This window comes from Melospiza melodia, chromosome 18, assembly GCF_035770615.1.
Source record: "Melospiza melodia melodia isolate bMelMel2 chromosome 18, bMelMel2.pri, whole genome shotgun sequence".
NCBI classification, from domain to species: domain Eukaryota; kingdom Metazoa; phylum Chordata; class Aves; order Passeriformes; family Passerellidae; genus Melospiza; species Melospiza melodia.
Genome location: NC_086211.1, coordinates 3,252,655 through 3,276,219, shown reverse-complemented (window position 1 = coordinate 3,276,219; position 23,565 = coordinate 3,252,655). Strand labels below are relative to the sequence as shown.

General features: G+C 48.9%; 1 protein-coding gene across 4 annotated transcripts in view; it reads right to left on the bottom strand.

Moving 5' to 3' along the window:
• Positions 1–141: 141 nt before the first annotated feature.
• RNF216 (ring finger protein 216) overlaps positions 142–23,565 on the bottom strand; it is a 75,836-nt gene continuing 52,412 nt past the window's right edge. For all 4 annotated transcript variants that reach the window (XM_063171710.1, XM_063171711.1, XM_063171712.1 and 1 more), the window contains 4 exons: positions 14,542–14,639; positions 12,049–12,271; positions 4,366–4,435; positions 142–3,438 (listed from right to left, as the gene is read on the bottom strand). In XM_063171710.1, the coding sequence (XP_063027780.1) occupies positions 3,119–3,438; positions 4,366–4,435; positions 12,049–12,271; positions 14,542–14,639 (711 nt within the window). In that variant the 3' untranslated portion in view covers positions 142–3,118. The remainder of the gene's footprint in view (positions 3,439–4,365; positions 4,436–12,048; positions 12,272–14,541; positions 14,640–23,565) is intronic.

Below are 23,565 nucleotides of genomic sequence, written 5' to 3'. Positions count from 1 at the left end.
ATCCCATCCAGTTTTTCCTAGGGAGCACGTTCAGCTGTTCCAGGAGGATCAGTTGGGGTTTTGCCTTAGACCTGGGCAGTTTCCACAGCACAGGCAGGATGGGAGAACAAGGTCATGGCTGTAAGGAAAGCACACAGGTGAAAAGCCAGAGTGCACAAATTTATTTACAAAAATTCAAATTACAATATAATACAGGAACTTTTTACACACAGAATATTAGAACTGTTTACTACCAGAATGTAAAGAAAAATATTTTTTGTTTTTTTCTCCTTTTTTTTTTTTTAATAAACCACCTATTTATTTTCAGCTATTGTTATACAAAGTTGCAGAACATGCACATCTTTACAGGTCTTTTTTTTCTTTTAATACAACGTTTTGCTAAGTGCAAATACTAAGTTTCTCTCTCCACCTTTAAGGCAAGTAAATGGGACACTGCAATTAGCTGTAAAAAGTACCTGTTATGGGATCAGCCTGGGCACAGCAACCTCCTCATTGCCTTCAAAACCTTGAAACAATTCCAAAGACTGGGACAAGAGGGAAAGTGGGATGCAGGAGTTAGAAACCAGCTCAAGGCTGGATTGGGTGGCTCAGTAAGTTTTGGGCTTTTTATATATTTTTTTTTTTAATAAATCAACACAGATTCAGAAACAACTTGAGATCTCCTGGGTTAGAGGGGAGAAGCAGCCGCGTGCTTGGGCTGCAAGGTTTTGGGTGTTTCTCTGGGGAGAGGGGCAGTGCTGGGTGAGCTGGGCATGGTGTACCTGCACACCACAGCCCAGGCACTGATTGATCCCCTCCTGGACACAAATAACCCCTTGGCTCTGGCAGGGAACCCTCCCTTCCCTTCCCTTTGTATCCTCCAGGCTCCTCCAGGACCATGGCAGCAGTGACCCTGATGGATCACAGCCACCAACCTCCCTGTGCCACCTCTGCTCCACACCACCCTTCCCTCTGCCAAGGCTCAGCTCTCCATGCCCACACATCCCTGCAACTCCATTTTTTGCTGGATAACCACCCTATGTCCTTCTTAGTTTGGGCCACTGCCTGATCCCTCCTGCACCCACCAGGAAGGGAAAATGCCTTGGAGAGCCTGGATGGCTCATCCAAACCAGCCCCTGAGCCCACAAACCTCAGCTAATGAGCAAACAGGACTCCCTTTGCACGAGGGAAGGCACCACTCTGCCCTGGGTGTGTTTTCTCAGCAGCTGCTGTGACAAAGCTCTCCCTCTACAAGCCCTGCAGGATTCCTGCTCCTGTCTGCTGCAGGAATCAGTGGTGCAAGGCAGGATTTAAACCTGGTCAGAGCCCAGCTGAGCAGCGAGTGACAGAGCTCCTGCAGCCCCCACACCCCTGCCAGGAATAAACCAATTCAAAATAGAAAATTCCAGCAGCAAGGGAAGAACAGTTGGTTATTAATGCTGGAGAGGCCACGGCACAGAGGAGCCAGAGAGCTCCACAGGGAATGTCTGACCCACAGGCAATGGGAAAAGCACTCAGCTCCAAAAGGCAGGGAAATCCTCCAGCCTGGGAGAGCAGTCCCCAAATGCTGTGCCAGGCCCTGTCAGGAGCATCCCACTGACACCCTGTGCCCCCTGCACACCCCAGGGCTCCCTGTGCTGCACCGGGGCTTTGGCAGAAGCTGTGAGGTGGAGACAGGGAATTTTACCTGAAAAACACAAAGAAACCCACAAAACACCTGGATGCTGCAATACAGGGGGGAATGACAGGAGGGGAGATGCACCCAGAGAGCTCCCAGAAGGACAGAACAGGATGAAGGCCAGAACAAAACATGTGGAGAACAACAGCACAAATGGGCTGCTAGAAGCCAGCCCAACATTCCTGGGAAGAGGGGTTTTTTCCACTCCAACCATTTTCTTTTCTAGATGGGGCCTGTACCAGGCAGCACAGCCAAGGGATGTGGAGAAAGGGCTTCGTGCCACCCTCCTCCCACAGCCCAGCACTGCACCCCCACCTCTCACAAGGAAGTTTTGCTTTTCCCTCACTTTCCAAGCCCAGCAATACTCAGGTTTAACTTTTAACACACTTTTCCAAAGCCAATTAAGCTGACACACACATTTCCAGGAGTTATTTGGTGCTGTGGAAGCAGCCAGCTTCCTGCAGCATGAGGCCCCAGCTGCCCATTGGGTGTGAGGGTTTGGGTACAGGGGCTCGTGGCAGCTCCAGGGAACATTCCCAATTTTCCTGCCACAGGACACATCACTGCCTGCACGTCTGTCTGGGTGTCTCCCAGGCAGTTTTTGCAATAAGGGCACAGCTTTGGCTCCAGGTGGTTCCACAACTGCCTGAGCACTGCTGCCAGAATCTGGGGGAGGTTTGGGATGCCAGATGAGAACAGCAAAGCAAAGGCCACGTTTGAGGGGCACACACCTTTAGGGGGGAAAACTGAGCCCTTCAAAGGGGGCAAGTTCAATCCAGCCAAAGATCTGGGTGCCCAAATCTCCTGTCACTTCCTAACACCCCCAAACAGAACATGGCTGTGGGCTTCCCACCAAGCCCTGAGCAGTGGGACAGCTGCTGCAGCCCCTGGCTCTGCTTGGAGAGTGAGGCACACTAAAAATGCTACATGGACTTGCTTTTGAACAATTTATTTCTGCTGGGAGGTGCCAACAGGATACAGGGATGCTGGAGAACACAGGAACCCCAGCCCTGAGCCTCAGCACAGGCAGCAGGCTGGGGCAGCTGCCTCCTGTTACCTCACTCCTGAAGGTTTTATGCTCACTCAGATGCCAAGTGTCTCCTCCCTTCCTCCAAGGCTCACTTTGCTGCTCTGGCCAGCAGGAAGGCAGGATTTCTGGAAATTCCCCAAGAAACAGCTGTATCCCTGTGTCCTACAAAGCCTCACTTTTCCTCCCAACAGCTGCCTGAACAGGCTTTGTCAAAACAAAACATCTGGGGGGGAACTCCACCCCTGGGAAATGTAGCACCAAACCCTGTCGCAGCACAGGTTGAAATGTTGGATTGCAGAGATTTGGAGAAGCCCTAGAGAGGGGGCAGCACAGGGACACTGAGTCCCCTGGCTGCTGGCTGGACCCCAGAGGGGCTGGAGCGGGGAGGGGGTGACACGAAGGGGTGGCTTTGCCCTGTGCTGTGGGGCAGGTCAGAAGCGGTGCCGGGGCTGAGGCCCAAAGTGCATAGGCAGGTTGTGCTCCAGCTGCACGTTGATCTGGGGGAAATCAAAGTTCACCCTCATGTTGGGCAGGGGGGGCACGTAGGGGGCAGGGATGGGGCCGATGTTGAGGGGGATGTTGTTGTACAGGGGCCGCACGGGGGGCAGGGGGAACGGGGGGTGCACGAAGGGGTACGGGGGCATCCGGGGCTGGTGGAAGTTCTGGGGCACCGGCCTGGGGATGGCCTCCATCCTCTGGATCTTCTCCACGGGCTTCTCCACGGGAGGGCCGATGCGCTTGAAGCTGTTCTCTGCACAGGGGGAGAGCAAAGAGCAGTGACCCCACAGACACAGAGCGGCCCAACGCCCCACGGAGCGGCTCACTGTCCCACTCACGAGCTCATTGTCCCACTCATGAGCTCATTGCCCCACAGAGCGGCCCAACGCCTCACAGAGCGGCTCAGCGCCCCACAGAGCGGCCTGGCGCCCCACCCATGAGCTTGTCACCTCACAGAGCAGCTCCTCACCCCACCCATGAGCTCAGCACCCCACAGAGCAGCCCATCCATAAGCTCAGCACCCCACAGAGCGGCTCCTCACCCCACAGAGCGGCCCAGCGTCCCACCCATGAGCTCAGCACCCCACAGAGCACTCAGGGCCCCACAGAGCAGCCCATCCATGAGCTCAGCACCCCACAGAGCGGCCCGGCGCCCCACCCATGAGCTTGTCACCTCACAGAGCAGCTCGTCACCCCATCCATGAGCTCAGCACCCCACAGAGCAGCTCCTCACCCCACCCATGAGCTCAGCACCCCACAGAGCGGCCCGGCGCCCCACCACCATCAGCAGTCCCATTCCAAGCACAGCATCACTGCCTGATGAGCCCCATGAGCTCTCCAGCCTGGCTGCTTTCACCACCACCACCACCCCACAAAAAGGAGCATTTCCTGCTGTGGGATGTGGGGCAGCCCCTGTGCCCCCCAACACCACAGCTCAGAGGTTTTGATGCTCCTCAGCTACTTTGCCAAGCAGAGACAGCCACAACGCTGGTGCCACATGAGAGATGGACACAAATCTTGTGCTTGCTCACAATCCCAGCAAAAATTTGTGCAACAGCACTTTAAAAACAGAGCAGCTCCCAGGAGAACAGAGCCCAGTGCAGGTCCAGAGATCCATCAGCAGCTTGGAGCCCTGTGCTGCCCCATCATCCATCCTCAGTGTGATCCCAACAGTGACTTACCCCCATTCTTCTTCCTTTGCTCCTCTTCAGCCTCCTTCTGAATCTCATGAATTATCTTCTCATCATCTTCCTAGAAATCAAGGAATACCAACAATCAGTGGGAGAGTTCCTGCTGCAGCAGCTCTCTGTTCTCTCAATGCTGCTTTTCTTTTCAGCACATTTTCACCAAAACAGATTACTTTGGCTGAATTGTCCTCGTTTGGGGCTGGCCTAGATTTACCCAAAAGCAAAGCTGTGATGGGAACTGCAGCAGCACAAATAACCTGCACTCTATGGAGTATGACCAAGATGCCTGGATCAGCTTTCCAGGGAGATCAGCACTAAAATTCATTGACTTGATGGAAACCAGAGAACAGCGACCCAGCTCCACCCCTCTGAAGAGCTGTTAATCTTTTTAATGGCAATAGTCTATTAAATATTTACATTATCCTAGCACTTGTAGAGTTTTTGGCCCAACAGCTGGAATTAACACAACTTAAATCCTGGCTCTAGTAGCTAAATGGTGCCATTTAGATCTTATCTGTAACTCTAAGAAGGGCATAAATCGAAATATGTTTCTTTAATGTCTGTCTAGAGGTTATAGCAAGAATATTCAGGGCTGCTGCTCACTGAGAAGGCAAGAACAAGCCAGAAATTCAATTTGTCCTGCTGCCTCTCATCACCTTAAGCTCTCTTAACTCAAAGGAGCCTCAGTGAGATCCAACGATGCAATGAAGCCTCAGGTGAGTTTCTGCATGTCTGTGGGGATGAAACCAAACCTGGGGATTTCAGGGAGAGCAGCCAAACCTCCAGGACAGTGTTTGGAACCCTGAGCCCCAAGGACTCCACAAAGCACAAGACTCTGCTTGTTTTAGTCACCCTAATTTCAGTACTGCCAAAACAAATTTCTTCCTGAACACTCTTAATGTGAAAAATCTCTTATTTTGAAGAGTGCTCTGCAACTAAATCCAAAATGTGCTTTGTGCATGCAGCTACACTGAGATGATTTTAAGCTCCCCAGTCCCCAGCTGACAGTGCTGCACATGCACAGCCTGGGAAGCCTGTGGAGAAATCCCCTCCTCCACCAGCAGATAAGGTTTCCCTGGGAGACTGAAGTTATCTTAATGTGTAGAAAGCAAAAAACTCAATACTTCCCTCCCTTTTATTATTCTCTGAGTAGCTGGTTAAAAATTAAGACTTTCCAGGACATGCTTTTTTTGTTTTTTTCTTTCCCTAGCAGGCTGCTTGCATGGGCTGTTAATTACAGCCTATCTATCTCTTCTGAGCCTACATGGAATGCCTAACTACCCCCCAAATATCAGTATTCCTGGCTGGAAAACCACCTGGGCATGCTCCACAGGCAGCCAAACATCCCCTGCTCTTTAGCTGCCCCAGCAGCACTCTCAAAGCTTGGTTTCAAGCTTTAAGACTTGATTTCTTTTTTTTTTTCTTCTCAGACTATATTTTGCAATGCTGTTGAAAATGGACAGAGCCACCACTCCCATTTCATTTTATTACTGGAGATGCACCTGAAGGTTTATGTGACAAGAAATATATTTTAAGCTCAGCTGAGCAAGATCACCCAGTATCTCCTTTCCTCACACAAAGAATAAACCTTAAAGCCTAGAAATGTGTCCTTCAACTTAACAAAATGCTTTTACTTTAGTCTAAATCGGTGATTACAGAGTAGACTCTTCCCTGGGAGGCCCTGGCACAGCTGCCCAGAGCAGCTGTGGCTGCCCCATCCCTGGCAGTGCCCAAGGCCAGGTTGGACAGGGTTTGGAGCAGCCTGGGGTAGTGGAAGGAGTTCTTGCCCATGGCAGGAGGTTGGAACAAGATGAGCTTTGAAGTCCTTTCCAACAAAAATCTATGGTTAATCCTGTCAAGTGGTGCTTCCCCTTCCTGTCAGCACCCCTGATGCTGCAGCTCTGGTCAGTGCTGCACAAAACTGGACACACAAAAGCTTTCCCAGAGCCTTCTGCAGCCTCTCAGATGAAACTGCAGCTGACCTCCCTGTGATGGGCTGGACACATCCATCTGCCCCGGGGCTGCAGGCAGCTGCACTGGCCCAAGGTGCTGCTGGATTGATTAGTGCAGCTCCCAGAGCTCCTGGGAGCAGCAAACCCATCTGCCAGAGCTCCAAACCGACCCCAGAGCCCCAGCACAGCATAAAACACATCCCCAAAGTGCAGCAGCCACAGACCCCACTCAGCTCCATCTCCTCAGGGGTTTCAAGAGCTCACAGCACACCCTGGGTGCAAAAACCTGCCAGGAGCAGACCTGGGTCAGGATGAGGAGTTCCTGACAAGCTCTGAAACCACAAATCACAGAAGAGCCACAACAAACCCATCTCCAAGAACAGAATTTATCAGCCCTGTTGCTTCTCTGCTGATAAAAGTGTATTTTCCCACTGGAAGGTTAAGAAGTGCTTACACTTAATCTCACATACCAAGACTTAGCTTGGATTTTTTTTTTACCAGTATTTCTGCAAGACTGGTATCCATTAATATCACAAGAACAAAAAAAAACCCACTGCACATTAAGAGGCTGACATTAAATTTGGCAAGTGATGAATACACAGCACTGTTCAATACCTGCAGTAATTAGGAAAGATCCACATCCCAGATGGAACAAAAGAATTGATGATATGTAAACAGCAAGATAATTTTAGGATGTTCTTAAAGAAAGCTGATGCCACAAGTTCTGCCTAATACATATTGTGTAGGTCAGAATTAAAAAAAAAAAAAAACAACCAACAAACAAGTCCTGGTGCTATTTTAGTGAATCTTACAAAACACTTCTAATTCTTTGGAAGCAAAGGCTGTTTTTTAATACCACAGTAATTAGAAAGATGACAGATTCATCGAGGGGTAAAGCACCCACACTGAAAATTAAGATTTCATTAGCACACTTATGGCTGGTTTTGTGGTGAGAAACCTTTTAGCATCACATGGGGTGGAGGCAGAAGGATTTCAAAAGCTTCTTGTGTCCATTTCCCTGAGCGGGTTCAAGTCCCCTAAAAAAGGATTAGATTATAATTTTAATGGCCTGTTCACAGGCTGTGTGGATTGAAGGCATTTATCTTGTCAAGTTAACAGTCATCTTCCTGTCAGCTGCCTTGCCTACAGCAAGACAAAAAAAAATCAAAGAAATAAAGAAGAAAAAAGGAAAAAAATCAACCTTCCAACCCTGGGGGAGGTCCTCAGCACTGGGCAGCTTTTGTGAGCAAAGATGTAATTTGGCTTTTCTGCCAGAGAGGAAATGCAGGGCAATGCTACAACGTGGCCCTTCCCCACACTCTGCTGCATCACGGGAGAAGGGAGGTGGCCAAGAGGAAAATGCAAAGGATTTCTGAGATGCATTCACCCTTTTTATCTGCAGAAAGCAGACGTGGTCATTAGCAGGAGCTGTGCTTTCAAGGCACAAAACAGCACCAAGCTTTGCCCCACACCCAGCAGTGGGATGCTCTGTGCATCCCATGCTGTAGCCAAGGAAAACAAATCTGATCCCTGGCCAGTGTGGGAGCCTGCCCTTGCCATCCCCCACCTGGGAAAGGCTCTCAGCATGGCACGGAGAGGAAGCTTTTCCTTTCAGCCCTCTGCCATTGAATCCGGGGAATGCAGCGAGCACGGAGCCAATCACAGCAGCACAGAGGGCTTGGTCTGGGGATGGATTAGCGAGGAGCAGGGCTGGGTTGCTAAGAGAGGCACCTTTTCATGGCAGGGAGGCCTGATCCAACAATGCTGCTGCACAGACACCTCACCCACATCCACACAGGGCCCTGCCACAGGCAGAAAGAGCTGCTGGAGAAACAAATTGCCCTTGGGAATGAGAAAATACAGCAGCAAAGGAGATAAAAGCTCAGCAAGTCACACAGAGACAACCTCCCCCCAAATAAAACCTCCTCTGCCCAGAACAAAAGTGCCAGCCAGGGAGCTTTTGAAAGCTCTGTTTTTATCTCCTGCGCTTCTCGTTATCTTTAATTATTAAGTGTCACCGGGAAGCGGCTGCCGCCTCCTGAAAAGAGGGAAAACAAGAGTCCTGGTGCCTATTTCTGGGCTCTGCAACTCCTCCCCTACTTCACAAAGTGCTTCAGCACCACTGCCTCCCCTTTCTGCCTCTTTACTGCTTTCTTTTTTCCACGTACGTGTGGCCGCAGCCGTTCCTAATAAACTCGAAATGATTTTTCACGACGGAGGCTTCCAAAGGACTGAGGGGTTTTGTTTCAAATCATTCCCAGATCAGCTGCAGAGAGGCTGAGCAAGAACAGGCCTGGGCTGTCTCTGGGTGCTGCTCCATGCAGCAGGAAGCAGGGATAAAAGCAGCCTGTGCTCTAACTGGAACAGGGCATCCGCAGTGCTGCAGGAAAAGGGGGGCCAGCACGGGGACCAAGCACACGCTGGAGTTCAAGAAATGCAGAGTTATTTTAGCAACAGGCATTCCATATCTTTGTGTGAATTCCCCTGGATGAACCATATGCTTATGATTGAGGCATTTTATAGCAGTTAAAAAAACCCCAAGCCCACCACAAACTCCACATCCTAAATTTAGGGGAGCTTCCCCCACCCCTCCCCTTCCAAATCCTAAAGGCAGCACTGTGCACTTCATGCATTTCCTTCATGCATTTGAAGTTTTACAGAGTCTTCTCTCAACATCATCTTTTTATGACACCAGAAGGGGGGATAATTGCAAACACCTCATGATGATTAGTTTTCTGCTTTGAACTTTAACTATGGGCCTTTGGGAGGGTTTTAAGAGTTTACTGAAAACATCTTAAAACTTTAAAGCCAAAAAAAGCCTCTGTGCAATATTACTGAGAGCCCAAAGATGAGTATTAAATTCAAAATAATACATTTGAGAGCAGAACCTGGTTTACGAGAATGCATTAATCCCATTGCATCCCAGGATTTGTAAAACTGGATGAAATGCACACAAGCAGCCTTAGGTTTGCTACAGATGTTTAGAAACCAGGGCAAACACAGCCCCTGCATCCCAGAGCTAATTTGTAGAACCATAAAGTGTCCTGAGCTGGGAGGGATCCACAAAGATCATCAAGTCCAACCTGTGGCTCTACACAGACCCAACAATCCCTCCCTGTGCCTGGTGATGTCCAAATGCTCCTGGAGCTGTGGCAGCCTTGGGGCTGTGCCCATTCCCTGGGGAGCCTCTCCAGTGCCCCAGCACCCTCTGGGGAAAGAACCTTCTCTTGATATCCAACCTAACCCTCCCTGGCACAGCTCCAGATGTTCCCTTGGGTCCTGTCCCTGCTCACACGGAGCAGAGATTGGAGCTGCAGCCCCCAGTCAATCTCCCCTCAGCTGAACAAACCAAATAGCCTCAACCACTCCTCAGACAGCTTCCCCTCAAGGCCCTGCACCATCTCTCTGGATGCTTTCTAACAGCTTTATTCCCACTGCTCCCTCCTGAGCTTTGTCTCTGGCAATGTTGCATCAGCCTCTCCTGCAGAGCAGAGCCCACATGGATGGGGGGACACGAGGACTTTTGGCCAAGCAGCTCCCTGGGAAGGGCTCCTGGCACCTCCTGCAGGGGTGCAGGGCACCAGTCAGCTCCAGAGGAAATGCAGGGATTAAACAATTCCTGCCTGGCCCCCCTGGAAGCTGCTCACCACAGCAGGACTGCAGCTTGTCTCAGAGCCAGCAAATATTGCACTGATACTTTTAAATCAGACTCCAGCCTGATTACAGCTTAGGGACAAAATCTTAACTAACCTTTAATTATGGGAAATTTTGAAGCCTCTGCTTTACTCTCTCAAGATCATTTGAGACAAAGACTAACAGATGCTGCCATTCCTAGAGGACTGCTTTTAATTTGTTTTTAACCCAAGCTAATGAATAGGTTTACTTATACTTTCACAAGAACTGTTTCAGACTGGGAAAACATTAAACATTTGGAAAAGAACAAAGGTTCCTTATTTTAAAGAAACCTGAATTTTGCTGTAAATAATAGGGATTTAGACTCAAACCAGATCTTTCAAAGCCATGCCTTGGATGGACCCTATCCCTGGCAAAGGACAGAACACTACTGATGCAATGGTCTTTTGCTCTTTCAAATCCCCATGTCAAGACTCAAATTCCATTTTCCTCTTTACATCTACCAGGCTAACTCTTGTCTCCACATCCCATATGAGAGCAGAGATCACCCTGGAGGGGTTGGGTTGGTGTCCCCAGCCCCTTATGAGGGAGGACCATGCACACAGGTACCATCACTGCAGCTTCAAGCCAGCAGTTGAGTTCTGTGTTACTCTTAGCACTGCAGCAAGGACAGTCACCCAGCTTCACCTCCCCAGCCCACCAGCACTCCATCATCCCAAAAAGAATTAAATAATAAAAGAGCAGGCAGTGCCAGCTCTGTGCTGACAGTGGGAAATTTTTCTTTGCCACAACATTGGTTAATTAGAGAGGTGGAAAGGGCCTGGTGACAGTGGCCTCTTTGTGCTGCTTATTTATTTATTTATTTGGAAGTACAGTACGAGCTTTTTTGAGAGGCCTCATGTTTTCTCTGGCTCTGAACAAATGCCATCCCCCAGCACAATCAGCAGCCTGGCAGGAACAACAGATGCCAGCACTGCTGAGCCCCAAATCACATCCTGCTGGAAAAGGAGTGGGACAGCAATCCCAGAAACTCAGAACCAGGTGTCAGAAACGCTCCAGGGGAGCCTGCAAGGAGGAGGCTGTGTGGAGTTTAACAGCTCACACTGACAGGATAATTCAGGGAATAAAAGCAGGCAAGCAAAAGACTTGGAAGCTTATGCTGGTTGTGACATTGCTGGGAGATCCCCAAGAGCCTGGAGGTAGAAAGGAGAGATTTAGAGTGGATTTTCCCTGACTCTGTGCAGATGCAGGATTGTGCACATTCCCTGCAGACAGGGGGGCTGGGAGCAGCCTGGAAAGCCGCAGAAACCCAAGACAAAGAACCATTAGGAAAAAGGAAGTTCAGGCCAGCCCTGGGAAGGCAGATCCACGTTCATGTTTCTCTACGGCTTTGCTAAAATCAGGAAATTCAACTCCAGCTCCTTCCAACACTCCTGGATTTACAGTACTGAAGACCTCTGTTTACAGAGACTTACTTGCTGCAGCAAGTTTTCCCAAGCCTGTCACATATAGGAGCTGTATTAAATTACTACAGCTCACTCCACACTTCAGCTCTCCCTCTGCAGCTGTTGACAACAGCCCTGACAATGGACCCAACTACAACTCTGGGCTTGCAGGCACTTTTCGGATGGGTCCATCTCTGTGACAGGACTGACAGCCCACAGTCAGATCATCTGGGCACCAAAACCACAATTCTCCTTGCCTCCAAATTCCAAGCCATGCCAACACTATCTCAGCTGCAAAAGTAGGAGTGAGTCCCAATAATCCCAAAGCTGGCTGCTGTGCCTGGTGCCAGCATTCCTCCCCACCAGCCTCACTCTCCAGAACAGCACTCAGAGCACTCCCAGCCAAAGCCCTCATGTGAAAGGAGCTGATTTTCCCTAAAGCAACACCAGCTACTCCCAAGCTGTGGTCAGATGTGACTCTGTGCTGTTGCAGGATCCCAGTGTGGTGTTTTAGCTGCCTTGGGAAAGGTGAAAGTTGAGCTGACTAAAACCATTTCTCCCAGTGGAATGTGCGTATTGCAAAGCACGGTGTGGGTGCTGATTGAAACCGGGGTGAGAATCATTGACAAAACTCCTTTGTTACTTACTGTGGGGTCTGTCCAGAGGGAGCACTTGGCACAGTCCTGGCAGGGTGCCCCAGGGGAGCGGGGGTGCTGGCAGAAGTGGTCGTAGCCGTTGATGGCAGCCCGGCAGAGGTAGCACATCTGGGCGCCGCAGCGGCACGACATGCGGTTACAGCCCTCCGACTTGATCAGGCCTGTCCCACACTTGTGGCACTTCCTTATCCGGGCAGCTGTCATCTTCTCCTCTCTGCAAGACCAGGGACAATTAGCAAAGGGGTGTTTGCACTCACCAGCCTGTGATAAAATGACTTTTACACCTCCCCAGCAAGGCTTTAACCCCCTCCTCTCTGCTCCGATTCCATCCCCAAGCCCGCTGCTGTTCCAAGGAGGTCTGGGCTCAGCTCCACCTGGAGCCAGCCCATGACAACCGAAGGACAAAATCAGTGAAAAGAAGTCAATCACTGGCTGCATGCTGCAGCCCTGATCCTGGTTTCCACGAGAGCCAAAGCACCAGCCTCTGGCTTGGGAGGAATTTGAGATGCAAGTTCAAGAGCCAAAGGGCACATGGATGCTTGAGCTGGCTGAAGGAAAATACAGTCAAGGAGATAAAGTTCAGGAAAAGCAAACATTTGGCTGTCACCTCTAGCTTTTATGTTTGCCTGTTGCTCTGGCTACAAAGTTGCCATGACCATGTATTTATCTTCCAAGCCTGGCTGCTATGCTCCAGATTCACTTAGTGTTTGTTAAATTTAAATCAGTAACTGAAAAATAATCACATTTCCCCACAGAGGTGTTATCTTTTCTCTAAGATTCCCTACATACATTTTGCAGAGGTTATTGCTTTAGGTTTAAGAAAAGGGTTTTCATCTACCAGAGCACAAGTGGGAATCCAGGACAAAGCTCAATCCCTGTTCCCAAGGGACACCCTGGCAGTGACACACACTCCAGCACGGCTCAGCTCACAGCAAGACTATTTTGGCACAGAAATGAAGAAAAGCTCGGTCATTTAATTAAAAGGCTTCAGAATATAAATTATCATCCTGAGGGCCCATTTTCTGACCGCTGGAGATCATGTTACACTTTAATTCACAACCTAGAAGTGAAATTTGATGACAGCAGAGCAAAGCCAGCGTGTTTGCATGGAGGGAAGCACAATTCTTCTGGCACTGGGGAAGGATCATCCTTAGCCAGGCATCTCCACCCAGCTGCTTCAGCATCTGCAAAGCTAACAAATGTCTGGGAGATGGCAGGGAAGTATTTTTGAGGACTACAGCAGAGCCCCACAAACTGCTCCATCAGCACAACCAGAGGAGCAGGGAATGGTGAGGTGGGAATTTCCCAGCCTTGCAGACACCCAAGGTTCCCACAGAGTTACAGCCAGCATGACCTGCACCCAGGCATGTGGAGATGTGCTAAGAATAGGCACAAAAACCCAACTTGAGAGTGACTCTCCTTGGAGCTGCAGCTGCTCTTCCCTCTGCCACTCAACAGGATGCTGTCAATGCAGATTTTTTTTTGGAAACTTTGAGCAAGGCAGGAAATTTAGCCTGAACTCCAGCTGGGCTTCCCTTTCCTTATGCAGGGCTTCAAAAGGAAGTTTTTATTGTATCAGGCAGTTAGACTCATCTATCCACAGACACAATCTGCTGAAGGTTTTGAAACTGGTATTTTTTCCTTATTAGGGACATGACAACTCATTCCTCCTGTCTCTCATCCCTTTTTCCTACAGGGAAAGGATCAGCAGAGAAAAAAAAGTAATATAAAATCTGTAAAGATTTTTTTTCTGAATTAGGGACTGTGGGATGAGCAAGCAAGAATCATTCAAATCCCAGTGGTGGAGCTTTCCAACCTCTACTCAAGCCAGACAGACTAAATCAGAGAGGAAAGGATGGGGCAATGTGGGCAAGTCCCACTTGGCTGCACCAGACATTTAGCTCCATGGATGAAAATACCCTCGTTTCCTGAAGGCAGAAGATTTTGTCATTTACTGTAGATAAGAGGGAAATCAAACTGTAAAAGATTTTAGGGTAACAGTCAAGATTTTCATCTGCATATTTCAAAATGCGACTGCCCTTTGTAACAATTCCTACAAACTGGTTAGAAACAGGCAAAAGCTTCTGGAGGAAAACACATCCTCTCCCACAAAGCAGCAGCTGAGCAAACAGTGCAGTCTCCACTGCAGATTTTCAAAGGCCAGTAATGACCTACTGTGACTCAATCCACTCCTCTGCCTGCACCTCCCTTCTCCCCCCAGCGATGCTGATGGGGGTTTCTCACCTCGGAGAAGGACCAGGTGCCAGCCTGCAGACACTGGGCCAGCCAGAGGAGCAGGCTGGGCTGCTGACAGCTTTCCCACGTTCTCAAATTACCAGCTGGAGCTGCTGCCAAGTGTCTTTCACAGACAGAAATCCCATCCTGGGAGCTGTCTGACCCCTCAGCTCTGCCATCCCCAGGACTGAGGGACAGTGTGCTGTGAGTGCCAGCTCATCCACCTCCCTGTTTTCCCCTCTCACTTACATGGATGTCCTGTATTTGATGTCATCCTTCTCAGCCAGCTGCTCACAGGTGAGATTCATGTGCTCCTTCCACAGCCCCTGGCACTTCCGACACGTCTCCTGAGGAGGATAACAAACATTAAAGGAAGGAAAAAAACCACCCAGCACACCACTAACAGCTTTAAGAACTGTAAAAAATTCCCCATCAAGCTGCAGGTTCTCAGGTGAGGGTGGGGCTGGCAGGATGGTACAGTGGTCTGCAGGTTTGTCCTCCATAAGAGACCAAAGACCACAGATAATGGGAGCCAAAGGTCTTTCCAAGGCACAAGAAAAAAATAAAATAAACCCATAAATCCTAATCACCTAAAACTCATGGGACAGCTACCAGGCTCACCAGCCACAACCCAGAGGAGGCTGCAAAGGTAAAAATGTGGTGGCAAAGGACATCAAGTTCATCTGTTTCCTAACCAAAATCCTTCATTTTCACATAAAGGGCTTCTAATTCCACCATTGATGGAAACTTCGCAGTTACATCAAAACCTCAGCTTCACCAGGCACACAAGCAAACATATATATATTGTTTTGGATAATGTCACAAAATAAATGATTAAACAGCTGAAAAATAGAATCTGGACAAACATCCATAAAACCGAGGTAGGATATGAACAAATATTTACAAACTTAACCAGAAGAGTTGGACTACACTTAGAGCAAGTAGCTGAACTCTCTTGTTCCTGCAAATTCTTTAGCAACAAGGCTCTAATCCAGGACTGGTAAAGTTGCATGGAGCAGGATTGCTGTGGAGGCACAATCAGGAAAGGAGCTTGGACCAACACTGGGGACAGAGCTGATTTTTTAGTTGGCTGGCCAAAGAAAACAATTTTGTTTTGGGTCAAACAAGAGATTTTCCTTTAATTTGAGGAAGATTAAAAAACATCCAGATCAGACTTGAAAAAAATACATGTTTTATGATCCAACTGTTTCATCTTCAGGATGGCTGGGACTTAGACTCTTAGATCCAACCTTCCCCCTGGCAGGAAAACCCATCTGGCTACGCAGCATCCTTTTCCCCTGCACACCAGAAAAGGTCCCAAAAGAGCTTTGCCCAGCCCTGGTCTCATTATCAGCAAAATACAACCACTGCAGAGACAGATCTTACTTGATTTCATTTACCTCCATTTCATTTTAATGAAGAAATTGGCCATTTATGTGAGATATGAAAGAAGAAAATGCTTCAAGACACACGTAGGCAGCAACACTCTTTTGATCGTGAATCAGACAAACAGGATGGAGGCCAAGGCTTCCAAGGAAGCCACCCTAGGAGGGGGGATGCAAAATGGGGCCTTGTTTGTATCTGTGCTCGCTGGGAGATGCCCAAGTGCTCCTGCTTTCATCTGGGGAATGAAAGGCTCCTGGGCCTGGCTGCAGACAGGGGGTGAGGGCTGCAGCGAGCTGTGACTGCATCCCAAAAGCCAGCAGAGCATTCTGTGATCGCTCACCTTGCAAATGCACCCCTTGGCAGGCAGGCACTGGTTTTAGGGGCAGTAAATGCCTCGGGTTCTATTGATTCTCATGAATCATTCATCACACCCTGTGTTTTCCTGCTAAAGCTGTTAAAACAGGCACCATTTTGTGTGCATTTCTGGCAGGCCACATCTGGCTGTCGGCGGCACAGGAGGATCAGACTGGGAGCTGTTCACATACCTCCATGAGGACCCACCTTCCCCTTTATTCCCAACACCTGGCCACATGCCATTCCAAGATCAAAAGTGCCTCAGGTTGCCTTTTTTTTAAATGTACACCAAGGGTTAAAAAGAGCCTTTGGAGCCCTGTTACACAGAACTGCTTCCACGTGCCAGCAACAGAGATTTAACAGCTTTTTGCCAGGAGGGCTGGCACATTTTCCAGCCAGGAGCCTGCTATTCCCAATTACTTAACTCCAGGAGCCTCCTCTGCTGCCCAAACGATGCCCTTCAGAAGCAGATGGTGCCACTTAGACCCTCATCCCAAGTCATTCCCTTCTGCTCCTGCCTCCAGCCCGGTGGCTATTGGAAACAATGCTCTCCCTGGAGCCCAGGCTGCTGTTATTTGCCAAACAGTTGTCTCCTGCACTCAGGAAAAGGGATTTCTGTGCAGGCAAGGAGAAAGGGAAGAAGCATGGCCTGCGCATTCCTGGGATGGCACCACAGGAGGGATCCGGTTCCCTGTGTGGCTCAGCAGGTCCCACTGCAGCTGTGCACATTTCTGGGATCCCTCCCAAGCTGTGCTGTCCTCAAGGAGCTGCAAACCCACAGGCAGCTGGGCCTGTGCCAATGCACCCCATGAAGGGACAGTGCTGTGGCTTGCCAGCTCCCGAGTGTCACCTGGTGCTGCCTCTGGCTGAGCAACGTCCTCTCCATGGGAGGCTTGGGAACTGCACCACACACGTGTCACTGGCAGAACCTGTTGGGATTTTCCCCCTTATTCTACCCAAAAACAATGGCACATTGTTTGATCCCTTCACACAGCCCATGGTTCAGACAGCAGCTACTGCCCCAGTACCACAACTGAACTCACAGCCCTTGCCCAGGAAAAGCGATCTTTTTAAACTTCTACTGAGTCAAACCCAACCCACTTGGCTGATGAGGGTTTTGCACATCTCACACAACGACAATTCCGAACTCTACAATTTCCACAAAGTGTTCTTTTCCTTCAGAACCATCCCTTTGTTTGTTAATGGAAGATACTGTCCCATTACCACATTAATTAACCTAAACATGCAGTGGAACAGCTGATTTTTGCAACCAACCTGGATTATTTCCACGGGAAGAGCAGCACAAGGCACCAAGACTGGCTACAGCAATATAAGGCACCACCTAAACCCAGAAAGAGGGAGCAAGTCCTTCCCTGCCCTGAAATCACCTACTCTAAAAGCATAGTAGCCAAAAAGCACCTCAGTCCACCAAAATAAAGATCCTTCCCAACTTCTTCAGCACTTGGTCCCTTAGCAAACCCTGCTGTACTCAGGTAGGGGCACTTGTGTTTTAGCTATAACAGCACTTCAGCTGAATGCATCATTTGTGGATGCTGTGAATTCCATGTTTTCTCCTGCCTTCTCCCACCCAGCCCACTCCTCCTCACATGCAGGTACAGCTAAGGCAGCTTCAGGTGCTGAACAAGTCCTGGCATTAGGAAACGGCTCCAAACCAGGCATGGAGACAGGAGATGCAGAATCTACTGCCTGTTACATCTGCCCCAGCTTGGCAGGCAGCCTGGGACAGTCCATTACTGCCGTGCTGGCCGAGGGAGGATGTGATGGAGAGGGTGTTTAATCTCACTCTGTAATCTCCTCACTGTACATCTGTTGGAGGCAGTGGCTCCACTTCCTCCCGCTGCCCGCCAGGAAGCAGCCGGGATTAACACAAACATGTTTGGGTTCAGGAGGATCCTTTGTTCCCAGGGTCAGTGCTGCATGTGCAGCTTTCTGTGCTCAGGGCCAGCCTGGCCAAGGGTGGACACTTTGCACAACCCTTCAACACCATTGTTAATTGTCCCAGCACCTAATGAAGGTGACAGAGAATGTTTTATACAAATTTACCACGTTCCTCAGCACTTCTGCTGGTACTTCCAATGGATGCTACAGTTTTAAACACAGCCTAGACTTTTTTCCCCTCACCCTATCATCAACCAAAAATAACTCTCCAAAGTCCATCCCACTCATCACGGGGGGCAAAAATCCCAAGTAATCAACTTCTCCTTGCCAGTCTCCACATTTTCTTGGCCACAGTCGGTAACAGAAGTCACTTTTCCCAATTGCAACCTAAACAAATGCCACATGGACAAAAACATCAGATGATCCACCCAGATCCCAGTCCGGCTGCCCACGGCATTCCCGCCTGTACTGGAGGAGTTTACACAGAGCCATTTACTGACTGAGCAAAACGCAGAGAGGGCGGGGGAAACTCCACTTAAACAACAACAGGCAACAGCCCCGGCTGTCAGCACCGCCCCCTGAGCTGCCCTCAGCCCTCCACATGCTGGGTAATGAAATCCTTGTGTGGTTCCCTGCGTCCCCCAGGAAGGGCGAGGTGCACGCTCCAGCCCGTGGCACACAGGGGATGCTGGCAGCAGGGAGGGGAGGCAGCCTGGGACAGAGCCCAGTGATTGATTTGCTGCTTCCTCCTGCTCTCGGACATGCAACAGCACAGGCTGACCCCAAACAGGCTGAGCTTTACCCAAAGCAGATGTGAATGCAAGTGCCTCAGAACAGCACCTCGGGGCCAGTCCATACCGGGCTGCTTTAATTAAAGAGCTGCAATTCCCAACCACAGGAGTTAATGGGAAAACAAAGAAGCACAGAATCTTCCTCCCCACAAAGTCTCACTGTCCACAAAACTGCACTGAACTTGACTAAAAATTGGTGCAGAAGTGGCTAAATGAATGAATACAACCTTTAAGCATGGATAAGCTCTCATGAACACACTCCTTCAGGGCTGTTCCTGGGATTTCCTAGATGTTAAGCTGGGATAAAGAGGCTATAATCCAGCCCAAGACAATCCATTTGGGTAAGAGACCCCTCTTTAGAGATGTACAAACACCCAGCACAGGGAGGAGGGGTGATAACTCCAGAGATCAGTGCAGGGAAAGCTCCTTCCAGCATGAATTGCAGTGGCAATACCTTGTCCTGGAGCTGCACACAATGGGCACGACAGGCAGCAGGTACCCAAACACAGAATCCAGGCAGGGTGCAGAAAGGAATGCCATGCCTGCATGGTGATGGAGCCAGGCTCAAGGAGCAGCGAGGACAGGACACGGTGGGTTTGGAGCTCCCCCGGGAGCACGGCTGTTCCCCAGGCAGCGCTGCCCCTCAGTGGCGGCTGCTCACACAGCAGGGACAGAGAGCAGGAAGGGAAACTGGGAAAACAAACCGAGTTCTTCTCTGCTGAGCACGGCCAGGAGCCCTTCTGTGAGGGGAGAGGTCACAGGGAGAAATAAAGCAAAGGCACAAGCTTGGAGTAGGCTGTAAGAATGTTCTGTGGCATAGAGACCTAAAAAAGAGTGACTGGGAATTAAAAGCTGGATAAAGAAAACATGCATTTATATCCAAAACCCACCAAGAATCATAGAACAGAATAATAGAATTAAGATTGGAAAAGATCTCCATCCAGTCCAATCTTTAAGAAGGGTGGTTAAAGCTTTTATATAGCCATATATCAAACCCCATTGCAAAAAATGATGACCCAAACCAATATCTTCTGTTTTGCCTGTTCTTGTTAAATTGAGCCTATTTTTGGTCCCACCCCATCTCTAAGACACTGGAGATACTCAATGCCCTTTTCCTTCCAGGCTAGTTCCCATGAAAGTTTGGGTTGTCTGTGTCAGAATCCCAGAACCAGAAATGTGTGGTAACTCCCACCTCTTGCCTAAGTCACTAGGACAATCCCATATCTGTAAATCAGAAGTTTCTGAAACACACAGACTAAACCAAAATAAGCTTTTCCCTCCTCAGAGTTTGACTTTAAAAGGCCAGAACAGCTGCTGGTGTGGGTGAAGTGGTTTAGAGAGCTATGAAGCAAAAATATCTGCAGCTTCACACAAGAAGTGCTGCTCAGCATCACTGACCCTGTGGCTGGCCAGAGGTGGAAACAGCACCAGCACAAGAAATTGCTCCTTCATCTCACACTCAGGGTAACTTGAGTACGAGAAACAGCTGTTTCATGAAGAAAGGTCATATTTAATTTGAACTTGAACAAAACTATTTTTTTTTCATTCTCTGGAATGTTTATAAAGAAGTAGGACTGTTTCAAAGCTACTTTCTCTCAAGCTCCAGGGCTCTGAGAAACACATCAAAAGGTTCAGGCAGCAGGTTGGCTGCAGAAGAGAGCACTGGAGTATTTGCATCACATCCATCACACCAGGATGCCTTCCCCTGAGCTGAGGAACAAGTGTTTCTCACAAGGATAAGCTCTCCTCACCAAAATGCTGTGGTTTATTTTTTTCAAAAGCTAGTTCCCAGCCCTGAGCAAGTTGGTATCACACAGAGCCCCTCTCCAGATATCAGCACATGGAGAATTCTGGGTACAGGGTGGACTGTGACATACCCAGAGGTGGTCACCCACCAACCTGAGTCCACCTGCAGTGCAGGCAGAGGAGAACACTGCTTGGCCACTTTAGAAAGGCAGGTCAAATACATCCTGGGACCTCACACCAACTGTGTTGGCTAAATCACTGTACCTGAGGTCATATCGCTCCTTCCCAGGGAAAAAATGTTGAGAGAAACTCAGCACAAGCTACTGGAAACACATCTGTAGCTGTCAAGCACAGCTTTGAGATCTGCTGGACTGATTGCAGATAACAGCTCCTGCCTTCCCAGCCAAGGTAAATAATTAAATACCAGCAGAGGAGTTCAAAGGCTCGGCAGCTGCCCCTCCTGCCCTCCCCCAGTGAATTCCTGCACTCAATCCAGCAGGTTATCCATGTAATCCTCTGCACAATCTCACAGAAAAAGGGATGCTGCTTCCAATAGCTGCAACACCAAGTGATGAAATCTGAATGTGGAGCTGGTGGAAACAATGGAGACCCTGGGAGAGGCACAGATTTACAGTTCAAGACAAGCAACTTGATTTTTAGAGGACAATTCCGGAAGGTCACACCAGGGGCTTCACCCAAGGATGCCAAGAAGGCAAAGGCTGACAAAAGGAAGATATCTTATTTACAGAGATACCTGCTAACAATGCATTGTGAGACTGAGAGGAGGAACAATTACTGGAGTTAATTTTGAAACTTCCCTCTTACACCACCACATGATAAACAAATTAATTCCCCCACCACAGGCCTCAGACACAAACCCCTACCCTTTGGGTGGCAGAACCTGGACACAGCCTCCTCCAGACCCTTTTTCTCCTTGGTTTTCTCTCCCCAGATATATTTTATATATATCCATATATATTTTTTTTATTATAACACAAAAAGATCAGCAAGAGAAACTCTGTTAGAGATGTCCTCTCCTCCATCAAAAATTGCACGGAGACCCAGGTTTATGTAACACACCTACACCCCTTTTTAAGGAGTCTCTGCAATATAGCAATTCTGTTGGTAATTTAGTAGCATTAACACACCTTGTTTTCAATTTAGAACATTTTTAACTGCAATCTCTACCTACAATAGAAGTTCACACTCCAGATCATCACAACACCAGCCAGGGATGGGGGAAGGTGAACTGATGCTGGTAAACAGCTTTGCTCTGGGTACAAATCCACCCTCAGAAAATGGGCAACCACAGGCTTGTGTTGTCTGGGAAATAAAACCCAAATGAGAGGAGGAAACCCCCAAAGTAAGATGTTCCTAGCTTTAAACAGGCCAGACTAAACAAAAAAAATAAACAAAAAGAATGTTGGGGAATGAGCAAGGATTGACAAAATAGAAAGCAAAGGGATAACTGGCCTTATTGAAAACTCAGAAATTCAGAGGATTTACTGCTTTAATGCCTGTGTGCTTCAGTTACTTCTTACTGCTGCTCCCCACAGGAGCACTGTGCAGACAGGGCACATTTGCACCCCTGAACTGAACCACAGGGCAGCCAGCTCTCTAACTGTAATATTTATAGCAACAATATTTACCACAGAGGTATGAAAATGGCCCTGTGAACCGCTAACCTCATCTTGTACCTTCACCACTGTGACACTGAGTCACCTGCAGCTCATTCTCTGGGTTTAAAAAAGGCAGTGGAGAAACCAGAACCCACGGCCCTGCTGGAACTGCTAAAAAACCCAAAATGACTGAGAAGTGCCATGTGGTGAAAGAATTCACACCTGAGCTGCAGTGCAGAAATGCACTGGATTTCCTCCTGCAACATAAATTCTATTATTTTGTATAGATATATGGATAACAATAACAAAATATATCAAGCAGACAAGTATAAAACAAAGCAGAATACTAATCAGGGAAATAGATGTGCTGGCAACTTACTGATTCCTCTTCCAGAGCCCCTGGGTGATGTTACCATTCCCTCCTGTACTTAAAGCACCCACCAGCTGAGCCTGGGTTTCTGCTTGCTGCAGAAGTGGTGAAAAAACCCTCAAACCCACAATTTGTGGGTGTTTTTTAAAGTTCTGCTAAGGTTATTTGGCCCTGCACGATGCAATGTGCCTTTCCAAGGCTGCAGGGAGCACAGGGACACTGGGAAGGACCCAGCAGCCCCACAAGGAGCAGGGCAGAGAGGACAGAGGCACCTGAGGCCATGGAGCCCAGTGGCTGCTGACCCCCAGACCAGCCTAATCTCGACCAAAGCCGATCAAGCCTCCTTAACTCCCATGGGGGGACGGGCAGGTTAATGGAGCAGGGCTGCAATGTCCTGCCAAACGAGGGTAATTCAGGACACATTCTGTCTTCTAAGAAGAAAAATTGTTTAACCTGTAATTTAATTTTCAGCTAAGTCATATAATCCCTTTCAATTCACCTTTTTATTAGTCACGGAAAAAAACGCAGGGCTTGGAAATGCTTTGGAGTAAAAGGAAAGGCATCTCAGATGTGCAGACATTGAAGCTAAGCTGAGTTAGCAACTCCAAAGGGAGCCTCTGCACCTGCAGCAGCTCTCCACAGCAGCTGCTAATGCAGCAAGACAAGCTGAGTTCCACACAGCCACGTGAGAGAGGGGAAAAAGGGGCCAGGAACAACAACTGGAACCCCTGCAAGGTTTGTGGGGTCCCAGAGCTGTGTGGGACACAGCCCTACACAATGGAACAGCACCCTGCAACACTGGGGTTGTGAAATCCCAAGTGAAGAGTTCCCTTTCTGCCACGCTCACAAACACCCATCGGAAAGACCGGTTCCCCTCTTGCCCTGCATGAGCACACGAGTTTAATTAAGCACACTGTTCAGTCATTTGCATGGCATGGCTTGTCTACAAACCAGAGATGTTGCAAGCCTGTTCTCTGTAAAAGCAAAAAAACCCTCAACCCCCCCCAAAAAGCACAATTCACCCCATCTCCAGGGATCCACTTGAGACCCAGCTCATTCCCAAGCAGCAGCAGTAATTCCTGCCATGACTCAACTGCAACAGCAAAAC